Here is a 21,540-nt window from a genome sequence, read left to right on the forward strand (position 1 = left end):
GTGTGTCCAGGCAGCTGATAACAGCCACATGTAGGGTATTGCCATACCCGGGAGAACCCACATTACAGTTTATGGGGTGTAGGTCTCCGGTCAAAATGCTCACTACACCTCTAGATGAATGCCTTAAAGGAACAGTGTCATCACAAATAATTTTTTTATATGTTAAAGATGTTAGTGCCTTAATATAAACGTTTATTTTCATTTGTGTGTTTGTGTTTTACTGTTTCTTATTCTTACACTTTTTCTTCCCTATGGGGGCTGCCATTTTTTGTTCCATTTCTGTGTGTGTCGATTAACGACACACACAGACATGGAATACGGCAGCCACAGTCCCATAGGGACTGCGAACGGCTCCCGTCCCATTGACTGCCGTGTACGGCGTCTGTGTGGGAACTGCGCATGCGCCGCTCCCAAACAGTCCTATTCGAAATTGGCGCCGTCCGGCGCCATTTTCCTGTGGACCGGAAGTCGCGGCCGGACAGTAATATTACTACTTCCGGTCGCGGCTTCCGGACTTGTGCACATGGAACCTCGGCAGCAAAGGGAGCGGACGGGCCGGAGGGAGCCGCGGCGGCAGGAGCAGGTAAGAGATTTCAATGTATGTTCGTGTTTGTGTGTGTTTACTACTGTATGTAAACCTACTACACTGTGTGTTAGCTCAAAAAATGGCGACACACAGCGTAGGAGGTTACACCGTTCAAACCCCTCGTTTATCCCGGCACTAGCCAGGATAAAGGAGGGGGGGAAGCTGAGAGCTCACTAGAGCGAGGGCTTTTAACCCAATGTTGCAATGCTGCAATTTTGGGAACTAGCTCCATCTAGTGACCAAAAATGGGTAGTATTATAAATTAGAAAAAATTTATAATATTTCCTGACTCGCGAAAAAAATAAAAAAAATGTGAACAATGTTTAATCACCCACACACTAAATTTTTAATTTTTAAAAAAAAAACATGTTTTTCTGGCAACACATTCCCTTTAAGGGTGTAGTTTTTAAAATGGGGTCACTTCTTGCGGGTTTCAACTGTACTGGCACCTCAGGGGCTTCTGCATACATGACTTCGCACTAGAAAATCCCCAGTAGGCCAAATGGTGGTCCTTTCCTTCTGAGCCCTCACATGGGCCCAAACGGCAGTTTATCACAACAAATGGGGTATTGCGGCACTCAGAACAAATTGCGCAACAGAATGGGGTATTTTGTTTCTTGTGAAAATAAGAAATTTTCAGCCAAAACTACATATTATTGGAAAAAATAATTTTGTTTTCATTCCCAGCCCAATTCAAATAAGTTCTGTGAAGAAACTATGGAGTCTAAATGGTCACATTACCCATAAATGAATTCCTTGAGGGGTGTAGTTTCCAAAATGGGGTCACTTTTGGTGGGTTTCCATTGCTTTGATACCTCTGAGGCTCTGCAAATGCGACATGGCACCCGAAAACCAATCCAACAAAATCTGGACTCCAACAAACATATAGCGCTCCTTTCCTTCTGAGCCCTCCCATGGGCCCAAACGGCAGTTTATCACCACAAATGGGATATTGCCACACTAAGGACAAATTGGGCAACAAAATGGGGTATTTTGTTCCCTGTGAAAATAAGAAATTTTGATCACAAATGACATTTTATTTGAAAAAATGAAATTTTTTTCATTTCAGAGCCCAATTCAAATACGTGCTGTGAAAAAACGGTGCGGTCAAAATGGTAACAACAACCCTAAATGAATTCCTTGAGGGGTGTAGTTTCCAAAATGGGGTCACAATTGGGGGATTCCTACTGTTTTGACACCTCAACACCTCTTCAAACCTGGCATGCTGCCTAAAATATATTCTAATAAAAAAGAGGACTCAAAATGCACTAGGTGCTTCTTTGCTTCTAGGGCTTGTGTTTTAGTCCACGAGCGCAGTAGGGCCACATGTGGGACATTTCTAAAAACTGCAGAATCTGGACAATACATATTTAGTAGTGTTTCTCTGGTAAAACCTTCTGTGTTACAGAAAAAAAAATGAATAAAATTGAAATTCAGCAAGAAAAATGAAATTTGCAAATTTCACCTCCACATTGCTTTAATTCCTGTGAAATGCCTGAAGGGTTAAAAAACTTTCTAAATGCTGTTTTGAATACTTTGAGGGGTCTAGTTTTTAAAATGGGGTGTTTTATCAGGGTTTCTAATACATAGGCCCCACAAAGCCACTTCAGAACTCAAGAGGTACCTTAAAAAAAAGGCTTTTGAAATTTTCTTAAAAATATGAGAAATTGCTGTTTATGTTCTAAGCCTTGTAACGTCCAAGAAAAATAAAAGACTGTTCAAAAAACGATGCCAATCTAAAGTAGACATATGGGAAATGTGAACTAGTAACTATTTTGGGTGGTATAACCGTCTGTTTTACAAGCAGATGCATTTAAATTCTGAAAAATGCAATTTTTTCAAAATTTTCTCTAAATTTTGCAATTTTTCACCAATAAACACTGAATATATCGACCAAATTTTACCATGAACATGAAGCCCAATGTGTCACGAGAAAACAATCTCAGAATCGCTTGGGTAGGTTTAAGCATTCCGACGTTATTACCACATAAAGTGAAATATGTCAGATTTGAAAAATGGGCTCTGAGCCTTAAGGCCAAATCTAGGCTGCGTCCTTAAGGGGTTAAAGTCAGAAAAATAAGTATTTTGAGGCTTGATGACCAGACCTTTTTAACAATTTTTTTGCATGTGCTGATCTAATCGCTGTAATGTTTACATTTTTTAGCTTGTAAAGTGATTTTCGGGCCTTTTTATGTCACAAAATATTGACTTTATGTGATATTCAATTCAATATTGAATAGTTCAAACATTATTTTTTTTTTTTTATAATGTGCAATAAACTTCCAAAATAGAAACTATATATTTTGACACCATAGTCCATAGTTTATTATAGCATATAAGAGTCTGTTCACATCATCGTTTGGTTTCTGTTCAACCTTTCCTTCGGAGGAACCGATGAACGGAAAACTGACCGGAAACTATAGCTTCCATTTGCATTAGTATTGATTTCAATGGTAATGGTTCTGTTGCAGTTGGCTTCCGTTTGTTTCCGTTCCGTAAAGTTTGTTTTTTTCACAGAAACAATAGCGTAGTCTACTACATTCTTGTTTCCTTGAAAAAAACGGAAACTTTACAGAACGGAAACAAACTGCAACAGAAGCATTACCATTGAAATCAATAGTAATGCAAATGGAAGCTATGTTTTCTGTTCGGCTTTCCGTTCATCGGTTCCTCCGACGGTTGAAAGGAACCGATGAACGGAAACCAAACGCTGATGTGAACAGGCCCGAACAAGGTGGACTGATTTTTTTTCTTTTTAAATAATTATAGTTATTTTAAAAAGTTTTTTTTTTTTTTATGATGTGTCAGAAACGTCATTATTTTACAGATTATTATTTTTTTTTTTTTTAACTTTCCCCTATAGCAATTGCTGCCATAGCAGTAATAGTTAAAGGGGAAAACCGCACTAACTATAGAAGTCACTATCAGGTCTGTGCCGGGTGTAGAAGTCTCCCAGTGAGCAGTGGAGCGGCCTCCTTCATTTGAACGCCCTGTATGAAGCATTCGCGATAGCAGGAGTAGTAAAATGTGTTATTTATGCCTTCTCTTGAAGGTGCCCGTTTGTCTCTGACACCGAGGCACCTGATCCATGGCCGTATGTTCACTTGTGCGGTCATTATTCTACAACACCATGAAAACCCAGCATGAAGAAGGCCCTTAATGACCGCCATTAAAAAGTCTTCTGTGTATTGATCAATCTACTGATCAACTTTTGGACTAATGAAGTAAGCAATTTTAACGCATTATATATTTGCATTGTACAGATATTGTAACAAATACCTGTAGCCCTATGCCAATAAATTACCTCATCACTGTGACAAAACATAGGCGTGAAAACATTCTCAAGGAGGGAGAGGACATGTTCATAGGCTTCAAACAGGCATCTCATAGTTTGAAGCTTCACCACTTCATTGTAAGGACCTTCTGCAACTAAAATATGAGGTTAAAGTTTACAAACCCATGTTAAGAAAAAAAACGGAAGAAACACAAGCATGACAAAACCGGACAGAAATGCGACTTATAAAAGGACAACCATTCAGCAGCGCTGATACAACGGAAGCAAGAACTTTTTAATCTTGCATCAACGGGCGGATAGCTCATCAATGTTAATGGACTGTGGGACATCAGCCACTCCAGGTTGCGGACAAGAAATATCATATATTGTAGGTCTCATCCTACACTTTACGAGAATAGGAAAAAGAACAAAAGACCTTTTTCAACATAATATGAAATATTTGTGATCCATAAGAAGCATGATGATCGGTTAGAAGGGCTTGTCATATTCCCCGTGCAGGGCCCAATTGAACAGCGCCATTGAAATAATTATGAGAATCATACAAGACCAAGAGTCAGACAGATTCTTAGCAGAATGTCATGTAATAAGCTTTGATAAACGCACTAACTCTCGTTACAATTACCAATTCAAATAATAGACAAACTTTTAAATATTTCAAAAACTACTAAACAACTCAATACCAGTATCAGAAGCAAATTCAAAACCAGGGATGTCAAAGTACTAAAAAGCTTGGCAGCAGGGTTGGATCACGGGCACTTGCCTCCTAGGTCAGGATCATATACCCTACACCTGGCACTACATTCAGCACTGTAGAACAAGACTTTGCCCCAGCACATTATCACTGCTGCAGACATTTTTTACACACTGAAATGTGATATTAATAGCTTCATTAGTTCTTACTAATGAAGGTTGAAAATTTGTAGTTAGAAATAGTGAATAAACATTCAACTTTGTATTAGTACTTTTTTTAGGTGGCCAGTAAATCGTGCTTACAAAAGGTGTAAAATAACAAAAAGAGTAATACTATTCATTCTTCTGCTGCTTTCCCAATACCGCGCCGGTCCCTGTCAATCACTGGCGGTAGCTGTGACCTCAGTGGTGTCAGCCCGTCCCCTGTACAGTCCATGATTGGCTGCAGCAGTCACATCGTGTCAACGCTACTGCATGGAGAACAACGATTGGCACGGGCTCGGGAAGTATTTCTATTTTTGTTATTTTACACCATTGAAAGCAGTTTTTCAAAAAATTCATTAGGTTGGACAACCCTTTTTTTTTTCAATTTGCTTGACAGACTTTTATGCTTTCAATCTTCTTAGGGCCCATATTTAGTCTTTTCTTATGTTCCAAAAAGTATGTTAGATCCCGATGTCCTTTCACTGTATCCCGCTCTGCTTTAGCAAAACACAAGCTGCTGTATTTTATGGAACACGTATACACTTACTTCTTTGGATTTCATCCACAATGAAAGGGTCAAATCTGATTTTGTCAATGCTTTCTTCCAAGCAATAAGTATGATAGATCTTCTTTACTTCTTCATGAAGAGCGAGCATTTCATCATCCGACAGCTCTGGCCTTAAAATCTTGTCATTAAATTCCTCTATATATAGAAGAAAATTGTATATTAAGCTTCTATTTAAAAAAAAAATCCAATATTTAAGGGTAACACACTATATGAAGAATTCAATACAGACAAATACAAGGCCTCACTTAAAAACTTCAAACCATGTATTTTTTAACCCCTTTGTAACTGCCATACACAGCTATATACGCTCCAACTGCCGTTGCCCTGCGCAGTTGTCACGTATATAAACATTGGCAGCCTGGAACGGGGTTTAATGAGTGCAGCACTGTACTCATGTCTGCCGGGGCTTTAAGAGCCCCAGAATACACCACCCACTGTAGATAGCGCCACACACAACCCCCCGTCGGTAGTGCCACCCAAGTTCACTCTAGAACTGAAGGGTTCAGTGTCAAAGGGTCCTGCGTGTCAGATCCACCTGTTACCGATCAGATCTAAGTTATGAACTTCGTTGTGATTGGTAACCACTAGATCAGTTAAAACAGTGTCTAATTTTGTGCAAAGTTAGGAAAAGTAATAGTGAGATACACCAAAAAAAATCTAAAAAAAAAATCAGATAATCTAGATACATGGCATCCTTAAAAATGAACACTGAAATGGCAAATCCTTTAGTATCTAGGTTGCCCCTTTTCACACTTAAAGGGGTTTTCCCATCAGAGACATTTATGACATATCTACAGGATACCCAAAGAAGTAGTAGGACAACAGCACACGTCTTCAAATCATCAAAGTGGTTTTATTGTCAAGACATCCACAAACGACAAGCAACGTTTCGACCCATAGTGAGTGAAGGGTCTTTGTCAAGCCTAACATTATGTCTAAAAACATCGTTATAAATGGGTGAATACAAATGATCACATGGCCCATTCCAACCAGTGAACATCGATGTTCACTGGTTGGAATGGGCCATGTGATCATTTGTATTCACCCATTTATAACGATGTTTTTAGACATAATGTTAGGCTTGACAAAGACCCTTCACTCACTATGGGTCGAAACGTTGCTTGTCGTTTGTGGATGTCTTGACAATAAAACCACTTTGATGATTTGAAGACGTGTGCTGTTGTCCTACTACTTCTTTGGATATACATCGTGCTGGAGTGGGTTTGCCTGGCTTGACAGCGTGCACCGCACCATACTCGGGACTAGTGCTGCTTCAAAAATTTCCTTTTCTCTGATATCTACAGGATACGTCATAAATGTCAGATAAATGCGGGTCCCACCTCTGGGACCCGCACCTATCTTTAGAAAGGGGCCCCCTAAACCCCATTCTACCGTTCTATGTTGTGGAGGACGCGCGTGATTCTCGACGCTACGCTGTTTCCGTAATTCACGGTCAGGAATCGCACGCATCAGCCACAACACAGAGTCGGAGAACGGGGTTTAGCGGGCACCGTTCTAGAGATTGGTGTGGGTCCCAGAGGTGGGTCCCACATCTATCTGACATAACCTGTGGATATGTCATTAATGTCTCTGATGGGATAACCCCTTTAAGAAGGATTCAAACATAGATTAGCAGTAATCGTGATAAACACTTTAAAAAGGGAATGTCAGAGAAGATGTTGTTCATTCTAAATGCAGCCAGAAGCTCAATAGAGTACCCAATACCAATGTGTTCCAAAGTTCAGACAACACAGGCAACTTTCCCTGTGTCTACAGAAAAAAAGGCGTAAAGGCATGATAGAATATTGCGGATAATTACAAAAAGTCTTGGTGGTGTCATTTCTCACTTGTAATAGTGTAAAACCACAAGTGGGCAAACACGTCCATGGCAAATACACACATTGAAGCTCTAATGATTTCAATAATGTTGCGGTCTACATAGCTTGGAAATAGGAGAAGCGATGGAGTGAAATGCTGAAGGGGAATTGCTGTCATCATGCTGGATATCCATTGGTGTGGATCTCAACTAACAGACTTCTACAATGCAATGCTTTCTACGTGCGTCAATGACTTACCCACTGTCAAGCAAAACTGTAAAACATGTACAGCTCCTTCTTGTTTCAAGAAATTCATGAAGCGGAAAAGAAGATCCTGTTCTGCCCTGATCTCCTTCAATTCAAGTTTTAGTACCTAAAACAAATTAATCCACTAAAACATTGGAAAGCTAGCCCCTTAATAAATAACAGATAATATATAGATTCGACACAACAAGCATGCTCTAGCAAAAGTGCTGAAGGAGCACCAACCAAAGGGGGACATTAAGGCGGGATTCACACGACAGGGTTTCCCGGCCGGGTGCCGGCCGTTCATAAATCGGCCGGCACCCGGCTGCATTAGGAATAATAGACCCCTAATGGGGCTATTCACACGAACGATTTTTTGACGGCCGGGAAAACCGCCCGTCAAAAAATAGGACATGCTCTATTTTCAGCCGGGTGCCCGGCCGCCCGGCTCCCATAGAAGTCTATGGGGCCGGGTAATACCCGGCCATCACCGGAATGTGTCCCGAGTGATGGCCGGGTCTACCGTCGCTCGCGCACTCTCTCTCCTCCTCCTCACAGTGCAGAGTGCATGTGAGGAGGAGGAGGAGGAGGAGGGTCTTTTATTGCTCGCTGTAGGAGTCGGAATCCCCAATCCCCGGCCGGGGATTGGGGATTCCGCTACAGGAGAAGTGCGTGACTACACTGTCCAGATATGGACACAGCGAAGTCACTCACTTCTGCAGCGGAATCCCCGACTCTATGGCCGGCGATGCCGCTACAGGAGAAGTGCGTGACTACACTGTCCATATATGGACACAGCGAAGTCACGCACTTCTGCAGCGGAATCCCCGACTCTATGGCCGGGGATGCCGCTACAGGAGAAGTGCGTGACTACACTGTCCATTTATGGACACAGCGAAGTCACGCACTTCTGCAGCGGAATCCACGACTCTATGGCCGGGGATGCCGCTACAGGAGAAGTGCGTGACTACACTGTCCATTTATGGACACAGCGAAGTCACGCACTTCTGCAGCGGAATCCCCGACTCTATGGCCGGGGATGCCGCTACAGGAGAAGTGAGTGACTACACTGTCCATATATGGACACAGTGACGTCACTAACTTCTGAAGCGGAATCCCCGACCTGTGGCAGGGAATTCCTCTTCAGGAGAAGTCAGTGACTACACTGTCCATATATGGACATTGAAGTCAGTGACTTCTCCTGAAAAGGGGGGGGGGATGGGTGCAACCTACAGAGGACTTGGTGGCATCGCCTACAGGGGGCAGGTGGGTGGCATCGCCTACAGGGGGCAGGTGGGTGGCATCGCCTACAGGGGGCAGGTGGGTGGCATCGCCTACAGGGGGCTGGTGGGTGGCATCGCCTACAGGGGGCTGGTGGGTGGCATCGCCTACAGGGGGCTGGTGGGTGGCATCGCCTACAGGGGGCTGGTGGGTGGCATCGCCTACAGGGGGCTGGTGGGTGGCATCGCCTACAGGGGGCAGTGTGGCATCGCCTACAGGGGGCTGTGTGGCATCGCCTACAGGGGGCTGTGTGGCATCGCCTACAGGGGGCTGTGTGGCATCGCCTACAGGGGGCAGTGTGGCATCGCCTACAGGGGGCAGTGTGGCATCGCCTACAGGGGGCAGTGTGGCATCGCCTACAGGGGGCAGTGTGGCATCGCCTACAGGGGGCAGTGTGGCATCGCCTACAGGGGGCAGTGTGGCATCGCCTACAGGGGGCAGTGTGGCATCGCCTACAGGGGGCAGTGTGGCATCGCCTACAGGGGGCAGTGTGGCATCGCCTACAGGGGGCAGTGTGGCATCGCCTACAGGGGGCAGTGTGGCATCGCCTACAGGGGGCAGTGTGGCATCGCCTACAGGGGGCAGTGTGGCATCGCCTACAGGGGGCAGTGTGGCATCGCCTACAGGGGGCAGTGTGGCATCGCCTACAGGGGGCTGTGTGGCATCGCCTACAGGGGGCTGTGTGGCATCGCCTACAGGGGGCTGTGTGGCATCGCCTACAGGGGGCTGTGTGGCATCGCCTACAGGGGGCTGTGTGGCATCGCCTACAGGGGGCTGTGTGGCATCGCCTACAGGGGGCTGTGTGGCATCGCCTACAGGGGGCTGTGTGGCATCGCCTACAGGGGGCTGTGTGGCATCGCCTACAGGGGGCTGTGTGGCATCGCCTACAGGGGGCTGTGTGGCATCGCCTACAGGGGGCTGTGTGGCATCGCCTACAGGGGGCTGTGTGGCATCGCCTACAGGGGGCTGTGTGGCATCGCCTACAGGGGGCTGTGTGGCATCGCCTACAGGGGGCTGTGTGGCATCGCCTACAGGGGGCTGTGTGGCATCGCCTACAGGGGGCTGTGTGGCATCGCCTACAGGGGGCTGTGTGGCATCGCCTACAGGGGGCTGTGTGGCATCGCCTACAGGGGGCTGTGTGGCATCGCCTACAGGGGGCTGTGTGGCATCGCCTACAGGGGGCTGTGTGGCATCACCTACAGGGGGCTGGGGGGCATCACCTACAGGGGGCTGGGGGGCATCGCCTACAGGGGGCTGGGGGGCATCGCCTACAGGGGGCTGGGGGGCATCGCCTACAGGGGGCTGGGGGGCATCGCCTACAGGGGGCTGGGGGGCATCGCCTACAGGGGGCTGGGGGGCATCGCCTACAGGGGGCTGGGGGGCATCGCCTACAGGGGGCAGTGTGGCATCGCCTACAGGGGGCAGTGTGGCATCGCCTACAGGGGGCAGTGTGGCATCGCCTACAGGGGGCAGTGTGGCATCGCCTACAGGGGGCAGTGTGGCATCGCCTACAGGGGGCAGTGTGGCATCGCCTACAGGGGGCAGTGTGGCATCGCCTACAGGGGGCAGTGTGGCATCGCCTACAGGGGGCAGTGTGGCATCGCCTACAGGGGGCAGTGTGGCATCGCCTACAGGGGGCAGTGTGGCATCGCCTACAGGGGGCAGTGTGGCATCGCCTACAGGGGGCTGTGTGGCATCGCCTACAGGGGGCTGTGTGGCATCGCCTACAGGGGGCTGTGTGGCATCGCCTACAGGGGGCTGTGTGGCATCGCCTACAGGGGGCTGTGTGGCATCGCCTACAGGGGGCTGTGTGGCATCGCCTACAGGGGGCTGTGTGGCATCGCCTACAGGGGGCTGTGTGGCATCGCCTACAGGGGGCTGTGTGGCATCGCCTACAGGGGGCTGTGTGGCATCGCCTACAGGGGGCTGTGTGGCATCGCCTACAGGGGGCTGTGTGGCATCGCCTACAGGGGGCTGTGTGGCATCGCCTACAGGGGGCTGTGTGGCATCGCCTACAGGGGGCTGTGTGGCATCGCCTACAGGGGGCTGTGTGGCATCGCCTACAGGGGGCTGTGTGGCATCGCCTACAGGGGGCTGTGTGGCATCGCCTACAGGGGGCTGTGTGGCATCACCTACAGGGGGCTTGGTGGCATCACCTACAGGGGACTTAGTGGCATCACCTACAGGGGGCTGGGGGGCATCACCTACAGGGGGCTGGGGGGCATCACCTACAGGGGGCTGGGGGGCATCACCTACAGGGGGCTGGGGGGCATCACCTACAGGGGGCTGGGGGGCATCACCTACAGGGGGCTGGGGGGCATCACCTACAGGGGGCTGGGTGGCATCACCTACAGGGGGCTGGGTGGCATCACCTACAGGGGGCTGGGTGGCATCACCTACAGGGGGCTGGGTGGCATCACCTACAGGGGGCTGGGTGGCATCACCTACAGGGGGCTGGGTGGCATCACCTACAGGGGGCTGGGTGGCATCACCTACAGGGGGCTGGGTGGCATCACCTACAGGGGGCTGGGTGGCATCACCTACAGGGGGCTGGGTGGCATCACCTACAGGGGGCTGGGTGGCATCACCTACAGGGGGCTGGGTGGCATCACCTACAGGGGGCTGGGTGGCATCACCTACAGGGGGCTGGGTGGCATCACCTACAGGGGGCTGGGTGGCATCACCTACAGGGGGCTGGGTGGCATCACCTACAGGGGGCTGGGTGGCATCACCTGCAGGGGGCTGGGTGGCATCACCTGCAGGGGGCTGGGTGGCATCACCTGCAGGGGGCTGGGTGGCATCACCTGCAGGGGGCTGGGTGGCATCACCTGCAGGGGGCTGGGTGGCATCACCTGCAGGGGGCTGGGTGGCATCACCTGCAGGGGGCTGGGTGGCATCACCTGCAGGGGGCTGGGTGGCATCACCTGCAGGGGGCTGGGTGGCATCACCTGCAGGGGGCTGGGTGGCATTACCTGCAGGGGGCTGGGTGGCATCACCAACAGGGGGCTGGGTGGCATCACCAACAGGGGGCTGGGTGGCATCACCTACAGGGGGCTGGGTGGCATCACCTACAGGGGGCTGGGTGGCATCACCTACAGGGGGCTGGGTGGCATCACCTACAGGGGGCTGGGTGGCATCACCTACAGGGGGCTGGGTGGCATCACCTACAGGGGGCTGGGTGGCATCACCTACAGGGGGCTGGGTGGCATCACCTACAGGGGGCTGGGTGGCATCACCTACAGGGGGCTGGGTGGCATCACCTACAGGGGGCTGGGTGGCATCACCTACAGGGGGCTGGGTGGCATCACCTACAGGGGGCTGGGTGGCATCACCTACAGGGGGCTGGGTGGCATCACCTACAGGGGGCTGGGTGGCATTTCCTACAGGGGGCTGGGTGGCATCACCTACAGGGGGCTGGGTGGCATTACCTACCAGGGGGGCTGTGGCATTATCTACAAAGGGCTGTGTGTGGCAACAAATTTAAATGAAATTCATCCGATTTTAAAAACGGACAGGGAAAAAAACGGATGCAAATCGGGTCCTAATCGGCCGGAAAAAACGGCGCCGTGCTGCAGGAGGAAGCTCCGCCCCATCGCCTCGTCACTGACTGATCTGCCCCGTCTGACAAGCTGCGCCCCGTTCTCTCTCTGCTTCCCTACGGAACTGCTGTTCTGTAGTGAACAAAATAATACATTACGGAACAGCAGTGACTTCTAGTATATATAGCCAAACCGCCCTGTAGATACTACCCCTCCTTGTAGAGAACACTCCCCCCTGCACATCGCACAACCCCCCCTTGCAGATCGCAACACCACCCCCCCCTTGCAGATCGCACCCCGCCCCCTCGCAGATCGCGCCACTGTAGCTCCCACTAGGAGCTGTATCCCTGGTCAAAGTGTCAGCAACCTCTGGCCGGGTACTCAGCCCTTAGTGGCCGGGTACTCAGCCCTTAGTGGCCGGGTACTCAGCCCTTAGTGGCCGGGTACTCAGCCCTTAGTGGCCGGGTACTCAGCCCTTAGTGGCCGGGTACTCAGCCCTTAGTGGCCGGGTACTCAGCCCTTAGTGGCCGGGTACTCAGCCCTTAGTGGCCGGGTACTCAGCCCTTAGTGGCCGGGTACTCAGCCCTTAGTGGCCGGGTACTCAGCCCTTAGTGGCCGGGTACTCAGCCCTTAGTGGCCGGGTACTCAGCCCTTAGTGGCCGGGTACTCAGCCCTTAGTGGCCGGGTACTCAGCCCTTAGTGGCCGGGTACTCAGCCCTTAGTGGCCGGGTACTCAGCCCTTAGTGGCCGGGTACTCAGCCCTTAGTGGCCGGGTACTCAGCCCTTAGTGGCCGGGTACTCAGCCCTTAGTGGCCGGGTACTCAGCCCTTAGTGGCCGGGTACTCAGCCCTTAGTGGCCGGGTACTCAGCCCTTAGTGGCCGGGTACTCAGCCCTTAGTGGTCGGGTACTCAGCCCTTAGTGGTCGGGTATTCAGCCCTTAGTGGTCGGGTATTCAGCCCTTAGTGGTCGGGTATTCAGCCCTTAGTGGTCGGGTATTCAGCCCTTAGTGGCAACACCACTATTTACAGTGGCCGCTACCTACAAGAAGGATGGGGTTGGGGTGTAATCTACAAAGGGGGTTGGGAGTGCGATCTACATGTGTGGGTGTAATCTACAAGGGAGGCTGGTGGTGCTGCGATCTGCAAGGGTGTGTAGCATGGTTACGATATGGGGGCCCAGTGGCACTATCCTCAGGGACATTGCGGCACTATCCTCAGGGACATTGCGGCACTATCTACATAGGCACTGTGGTCTTTTAAGGTTATTGGGACAAAAAAAAAACCCTGACAAAGAAAATCCATTTGTAGACACACTGATGCAAAACGGACATTTTAATGGCCATTTTTTCGTGTGGCTGTAGACTAAATGACTATGATGCCAGGAGTCCCATTCACATGTACCGTGTTTGGCTGACACACAGGCTGTTTTTCACGATCATTATTAATTGGGCCTTAATGTAATTTATTTAAAACCCCATCGTGGGGCCAGTACTGCCCAGAGTCCTGCCCACACTTCAGACACTATAATGTAATCTCGCCTCAGAGTGCCCGCTCTGCGCTATCTGCCAGGCCCTTTGGCAATTGCCACGGCTCCCGTCTGCAATGTCGGAGACCGCTGAGGTGGTGACGGGCAGAGAGGGATGTTAGTAAATGCAGCGCATAATTCATTATAGGTTCCGTTAACCTGTACCCTGCAGGGAACACAGAAGTTAATCAATTAGATATACATTATTCCAATAGTATTTCTGGTAAAGTATTTGCAGAGGTTAAAAGTTCTGAAGTTATGCACAATTATTATAGCAATACATGTTAAAAGTTATTTATTTAAAGAAAAATGTAGATTTTAGTTTTTGGCAAAATTATATATATATAGGATATGATCAGTGGTGAGGACCAGGCATCACAATGTTCTGGCTAGGATTCATAAAAATCAGTAATATATGTTCAATTGTCATTCACTTCAAAATTATGTAAAAAAAAAAAAAAGTTAAATAACAGCAACCTACAATAACAGTAATTCAAAGCATGGTAAATACCGAAGGATTCTTGTTTTTAGGCTCTGAAAATTTTTGGAGGAATGGTACCAAAACGGACGTTGGCTCTGTTGCTCGTTCAGGCTAAGAAAAAAATGAAATGGACACATGTTAATAAATAAAAACTTAGAAGACTAGGAGAGTAAATATTTTGACAAAAAGAATACTCACAGGATTATCATCAATGAAAATGAGCAGTAACCGGTTAACATTATCCTAGGGAAAAAAAAATATATGTATATTCACATAAAAAACTAGAAACTAAACAAGAGTTTATTTAGTTACACAATGCTTCGTTCACATCTGCGCCGGGGTGCCGTTCATGGGTTCTGTCGGGGGAACCCATGAACGGAAACCAAACAAACCATAGCTTTCAGTTGGCAATACTGTTGATTTCAATGGTAATGCTTCCGTTGCTAATGGTTTCCGTTTATCTCTGTTTCGTAAGGCTTAAGTTTTTAGCGGAAACAATAACGTAGTCGACTGTGCTATTAATTCCACCAAAAAAAAAAAAAAGAAACCTTAGAGAAACGGAAAGCTATGGTTTCTGTTCATGGGTTCCCCTGGCGGAAAGGTCTGACAGAACCCCGGCGCAGATGTGATCGAAGCCTAACTTTATATTATTGCATTAAACGCGAATTCACAAAACAAAAAAAACACAAAAGAACATATCACACAAGTGAAAGGAGGTTTAATCCAATTTATAAAGCTTTTTCGCCGATTTTAAGTCTAGCTTCAACACATGCAGTTTTGATTTTTCTTGTTTTTTTTTTTAGCAAAACACAACAGTGGATAAAAAAAAAAGGGGAGAAGAATAAGTCCAACCTTCATACTTTTCCTCTCTCTCGCATCCACTCCTGGCTTTAGCGAAGAAAAACTGCTAGTCTGAAGGCAGCCTAAACCAACTGACAGACGGACAGACGATCTCAAACTATTTACACAGCCGAGATATAAGGCCTCATGCCCACTTCAGTTATTTTCGTCAGGGTGCTATCAGTTTTGTTTTTTTTTAACTCATAGCACCCTGACATTCATTTCAATGGGGCCATGCACACGTCCGTTGTTTTAACAAAACCGTGTGGCCGTTCAGTAAAAAAAAAAAACAGGTCCTACTCCTGTCTGTTTTTGACGGAACAGTCTCAGCCTTTACATTGATTTGGTCCGTGAAACAACAGACTGCACGTGAAAGCCATCTGTGTGCGGTCTGTGTTTCACGGATCCGTCATCAACGGCCGTACGACAACCAACGGAAGTGTGCACGAGGCCTAATACACACATTTACTAGTCATAGGAAGAAGAGCAGCATTTGACCATGGTGAATAACTTTAACAACTACAACCAAATGTAACATTTGTGCAGATCATTTTTTTATCTTCCGGTTTTACTTAAGGTTAGTATATTGTTTATTTAAAATATGGCTGCAAAGATCTATTTTACCGTGTGAGCTTATAATATTAACGCACAGCAACTAAAAAGTTATAAATCTGCAATACATTCATGAAAACCTACTGGATCAGCCAAGTAGTCCATGGAGGGGAGGAACACCGAACCAGAAAGAATCTCTCTCACAAGCAATGTCAGAGGTCTGAAAAAATGAACATTACAATAATATGTTTGTTTTTCAATTGTTTAGCATATTTTGAAGAAAAGAAAAAGTTTATATTTTTATGCGGTTATTAAATATGATTAAAGTGATTTTAAAATGGCTTTGGCGAACTTGCCCATCCAAAGCCATGACTGAAATGTAAAATACTACACGTTGCCAGCAGTGGGTGGGAAATGTATGGACAGCGGCAGCTTTCCTCGGCCAGAACAGCTAACTCAAGGGGGTTCCAGGAGCTGTCCCACAGAAATCAGATGATCGTCGCAGTTGCTGCTCTTAGAGAAAGGATGGTCTTCATGAGAGAACCCCTTTAAAGACTCACATTGAGGCTCCCATAAACTTGCTTCCAGTCCCTACAGAAGACACTGTAGGATACAGGGAGTCAGCCTGAAGATTACGTGACCCAACGACGGCCTGGAACAAAGCAGCTACCCGTGATATACAACACCGGGATAGACGATACACATGACTACCTTACACTACATCATGTCTGCAAAAAAAAGCCAGAGTGCTTCTTTAATGCCAAGTGAACCGACAACTAAGTATTACAATTTTGTCTATAACATTCTGCAAAAGAGCCTGCTACATAGTGAGGATGCTCTGATGCGATTAGCTTAACTAATAAACGGAGAACGTTGTCATATACACCTAAACAATAAAAGATGCAAAAAACTGAAAACATTTGCAATTCACCTGCTATCTGTTGCTTTGGGTGGTAAAATAAATGGAAAAAGAAGCTCAGTAAGTTTTCGGAGGTAGCAAAGTTCATCTCTGCGACTTCTCAATGCAACGTGAAGATCTGGTCCATATTCCTCTAGCGCGGCTTGCTGCAGATACTCAGAATTTTTTACTAATTGGGAATAAAAAAAAAAATATATATATATATATGAATGATTTCAGTCAGTCATTATATATAGACTAGTCCTTTGATAACGCACAGTAGTACAGGCATGTAACCCCACAGAAGGGCGACATTGCTTTCAACACTGCAGTGGTCAGAAGAACAGTTTACTATAGATTACTACTAAAAATGATGGGGTGTAGAAAAGAAGAATAATCTTGCTTATTGTAGACCAGATGCAGAATCAATAAAACCACAAAAGATGATGATTGACCCTAGTCATTATACATATCAAGTGAATGCTGCGAGCGCTGTGGACATCGTCCCTCACAACACAGGGAGTACTTTGAATACTTCATTTGCAATTTTATAATCCATTGATAAATCTATGCGAAAGCCAAATAGGCCAGACCATACAAAGCATTGCTGACAGATCCATGCAAAATAACCTACTGTTTGTATAAATATTTTCAGGTGTTCATAAGAGCTTATTCACATGTCAGTTTTGTTGCTGTGATTTCCGCAAAACAGTGGATTTGCCAAAGTGTCTTACAAACCAAGTAACAAAACTTCAACATGTAAATAAACCCTGTAAAAGAAAAGAAAAAAAAGTTACAGATTTACTTATCCATCTAAATTATATCTATATATAATCTCCAAAATGATGATCAAAAGGGTTAATATATGCTATAAGGGAGGGGGGGGGTTCAGTACTTTAAAGATGCCGCCTAGGAAACAATTCGAATAGGGTGCAACTTCCTAAAATACACTTTGTTTCAATTATGCCTCCCACACCATTCTTGGGCTTGCTCTCCAAAATCTGGAAATCTGCCCCTCAGTAAGACCTAAAACAGACGAAGAGGTGCAAAATTGGGACAGGGTACGTTTTAGAACGTTGCATCGTGTCCCAATTCCTGCCCACATGTAGGATTTTTGTTTTTTTAATTTGATGTGTATATAAAATGTCCCAGTCATTAAAAGGGGTTTCGCATTTTCTGATCACTAGGGGCCACATCGATCATGAGAACAGTGTCCCGAACCCCTCGTTCCTCCTCACTCCTCGACCGAAGTGAGGAGGACATTGAGTGGAGCAGTGGTTGAGCATGCGCTGCCATTCTATTCAAAGTCTATGGGAATCACGGAAACAGCAGAGTATGGCTGTTTCCGTCATTCTCAGACATTGAATGGAGCTCCAAGTTCTCTCTCACTGAGGGGGTTGCAGTTACGAAAACCTGGGGGTTCAGGACACCGTTCTCACAATCGGTGGGGGACCCAGCGATCAGAAACTTATCACCTATCCTGTGGATAGGTGATAATTTAGGATTCTGGGAAAGTGTGTTTAATGTTCAAGTATAGGCTGAGACTGTTGGGAGCATGGTGACAAACTGAAAACCAAGGCGGCTCAATTTACCTTTCTGCCTGGCTTTTGAAATGATTTCAATATGCTTCATAGCAGCTTTCAACAATTTTCTTGTTATAACAGATGGAATATCCACCTATAAGTGACACAAAATAAAATGATATGATCTGCACTTTGAGGCTACATACACACGTTGCATGCAGGCAATTCCGCACTAATGCTGCATTTTTTATATGTTTTTAAGTGCGGTTTTTACATTCTGATGCGGAAATACGTGCGGTTTTATGCTGCGTTTTTTATAACCTTGTGGCGGAGTTCACACGTGGCGGATACACTGTGTAATAGTACGCAGTGCATCCGCCCTGTCAGCCGCAGGGAATTCTGGGCGAAAACATGTCCGCTGCGAAAAACTGCAGCACTAAACCCGGCCGGCCTCCTGGGATGACGTTTCATCCCAGGAGACCACTGCAGCCTGTGATTGGCTGATGCGGCGGTCACATGGGATGAAGCGTCATCCCAGGAGCCTGGCCCCCTGACGTCATCCAGGCCAGCCTCCTGGGATGACGTTTCATCAATGTGACCATGGCTACTGTGATTGGCTGCAGCGGCGGTCACAAGATAAAGCGTCATCCCAGGAGGATGAAACACAGACTCCTATTTGTTCGGAGTTCAGTTTCTTGCGGCAGCAAAAAACAGAACTGTTATTTGATGTGGGATTTACCTACCTATTGAATTCACTGAAGTGCCTTGACAGTGAATAGACATCGCTTCCAGCCAGGATGGGATGTCTATTCACAATCCCAACACTTCGGTAACGTCTGTGTGGGACTTAGGGTATGTTCACACGGCCAAATTTCAGACGTATACGAGGCGTATTATGCCTCGTTTTACGTCTGAAAATAGGGCTGCAATACGTCGGCAAACATCTGGCCATTCATTTGAATGGGTTTGCCGACGTACTGTGCAGACGACCTGTTATTTACGCGTCGTCGTTTGACAGCTGTCAAACGACGACTCGTAAAAATACAGCCTCGTCAAAAGAAGTGCAGGACACTTCTTTCAGACGTTTTTGGAGCTGTTTTCTCATAGACTCCAATGAAAACAGCTCCAAAAACGAGTTGGTAAAAAAATGAGTTGGTAAAAATGCGAGTTGGTAAAAAACGTCTGAAAAGCAGGGTCTGTTTTCCCTTGAAAACAGCTCTGGATTTTCAGACGTTTTGGTTGACTACGTGTGAACATACCCTTACAGCAAGGCAAGCGTGATCTCGCTGTAAAAGGTAATTTACAGCGTGATCTCGTGAGATCACGGTTTCCATGCTGTAAGTCCCACACAAACGTTACCGAAGTGTCAGGATTGTGAATAGACATCCAGTCCTGGCTGGAGGTGATGTCTATTCACTGTCAAGACACTTTAGTAACGTTAAAGTGTGAGTATGTGACTGTACATAGTGAACAACGCAGGATCACTATGTGCAGAGTAAATGAATGGGGAGAAGTGTATGACGCTGATTGGTCCACGTCATAGACTTCTCTCCACAACGCCCACTTGGTCAAAAGTAAAAACACGCCCAGTTGGGCATTAAGAAAGTCATTAGCATAAAGCTAAAATCGCTAATAACTTGGTGAAAATAGATCGTTTTTCTAAATAAAAAAACACTGCTGTTACCTAAAGTACAGCGCCAATCTCATTATGTAGGAGATAGGGCACTTATAATATGGTGATAGAGCCCCCTTAAGCTGCAGGCAGTCAGAATGGTATTTTTTAAATCTATGTCCATGAAGGAGATTTGGAGTTCGATATCAGATATTTGAAGAAATTAATCAGCACAGGGTCCATAAAAATTTTTTAATAAAAATGATAACTATAAAAAGGTGGAAATTCACTTTGAAGAGTACCTGCAGCTAAAAAAAAACACAAAAACTTGACCGTCCTATTGAATCACTACTTGTAGTTACTTTTTCTTGCAAGTTAATTTATTTGTGCGGTGTCTTTTAGACAGGAAGTAGCTGGCTGACATGAACCACTGGCAGTTATATTAGTCCTTATTTGTTCCCCAGAGTATTACCCTCCCTCCCTGAGATATCCTTGGTAGTTAGTTGCCAGGAGAGAACATCCTCTCTCATCACTTTCACAGTGCAGACATGAGCGAATCTATGTCTGTAGACTATGAAACATCCGGTACTAGTGATCGAAAGTTCTGCATGAGGTCCATCTGGTCAGACAGAGCAGTCATTATGTTTAAAAACAAGGACTGCTGGGAAGTTTTACTTAATAGAGACATCGGTGAGGGAAGACGTAGACAGCTCTTCCTACCATTTCAATTTACCTAAAAGGCTTAGAGCTGGCAGCCGAGGACATATATAACAAAAGAATGCAGTGATTATGTTGTACACGGGCACATAAATGTCCTAAAAAATAATAATCCTACAAACAAGTTAAAAATACACGGTCTATTTTAGTATAAAAACCAATAGTATTGTTAAAGCATAAAAAACAAAATCACCTTCTGTATCCTTCGCACGAGAACTGATGCAAAGAATCTCAATGTCAACCTCAGTTCATCCACCGAGGATTCATCTTCAGTTATGTCCCTGCCATGAGTTAAAGCAAAATCATAATAAAGCATACTGGCACGGATAAAAGCAATCTATGCAGGTCAATATCTGCTCCAAATTTTACACAGCGTGTGGATGAGATTTGTTTAATTTCATCCACTTTGCTGCTACTCTACTGTATTCTGCTGCGTATTTTCCGTCTGCAATTCCAGATGGAAAATAGGCCGCAATTTCGTTACGTGTGGACAAGGCCTTAATCAGGCGTCCAACAGAAGGTTATATGGGCACCCATTTATTACAAGCCCACACAATGCGGCCAGAAAATGCTGTAATAGGGAGCTGCCAAAGAATAATTGGCAATAGAGATGAGTGAATCGATTCTACACTAATCTAATTTGGTCTCAATTTCACAAGTTTCAGATTCGCAAAATCACCCAGCTGCCATTTTACAGATTAAAAAGGGTAACATGGCCCTGGCAGGCTTTCCCATAATACAGTGGCTATCCCTCCCTCTAGCACAGCCAATCATGAGAGGTATAGGTGAATGCCTCATATCCACTATAAAAAGCCCAAACAGGAAATGCTAGTGGTTGGATACAGTCCTTAAAGACCTCAGAGAGTCAGACACGAGTTTTCATGGCAATCAGGGGCACTTATTTTGGGATATTCGCTCCTCTCGCTGGCAATAAAGGAAAAAGAATTATAGAGAACCTTTCACCTGCCCGTACATATGCAGGGCTTCACAAACACTGTCTCACTTGAAATAATTTTCCTATCTTCCTCCGTTATTTACAGATTTTTGCCGTTATATTTGGCGCACGATATGTAAATAAGCCCCTGAACTGTCAATGGGGCGTTTCTATCTAACTAAATGGCAAAGGGGCGTGATGTCTTCGCTCTGATACTGTCCAGTCAGCTACG

General features: G+C 46.4%; 1 protein-coding gene across 2 annotated transcripts in view; it reads right to left on the bottom strand.

The window, feature by feature from the left end:
* Positions 1-21,540, bottom strand: part of SNX14 (sorting nexin 14) — an 85,185-nt gene that overhangs the window by 53,365 nt on the left and 10,280 nt on the right. For both annotated transcript variants that reach the window (XM_075862108.1, XM_075862107.1), the window contains exons 6-14: positions 20,568-20,655; positions 18,115-18,199; positions 16,556-16,712; positions 15,769-15,844; positions 14,431-14,475; positions 14,263-14,343; positions 7,419-7,533; positions 5,323-5,478; positions 3,891-4,015 (exon numbers count right to left, since the gene is read on the bottom strand). In XM_075862108.1, the coding sequence (XP_075718223.1) occupies positions 3,891-4,015; positions 5,323-5,478; positions 7,419-7,533; positions 14,263-14,343; positions 14,431-14,475; positions 15,769-15,844; positions 16,556-16,712; positions 18,115-18,199; positions 20,568-20,655 (928 nt within the window). The remainder of the gene's footprint in view (positions 1-3,890; positions 4,016-5,322; positions 5,479-7,418; positions 7,534-14,262; positions 14,344-14,430; positions 14,476-15,768; positions 15,845-16,555; positions 16,713-18,114; positions 18,200-20,567; positions 20,656-21,540) is intronic.

Source organism: Rhinoderma darwinii, chromosome 4 (assembly GCF_050947455.1).
Source record: "Rhinoderma darwinii isolate aRhiDar2 chromosome 4, aRhiDar2.hap1, whole genome shotgun sequence".
In the NCBI taxonomy this organism is placed as follows: Eukaryota; Metazoa; Chordata; class Amphibia; order Anura; family Rhinodermatidae; genus Rhinoderma; species Rhinoderma darwinii.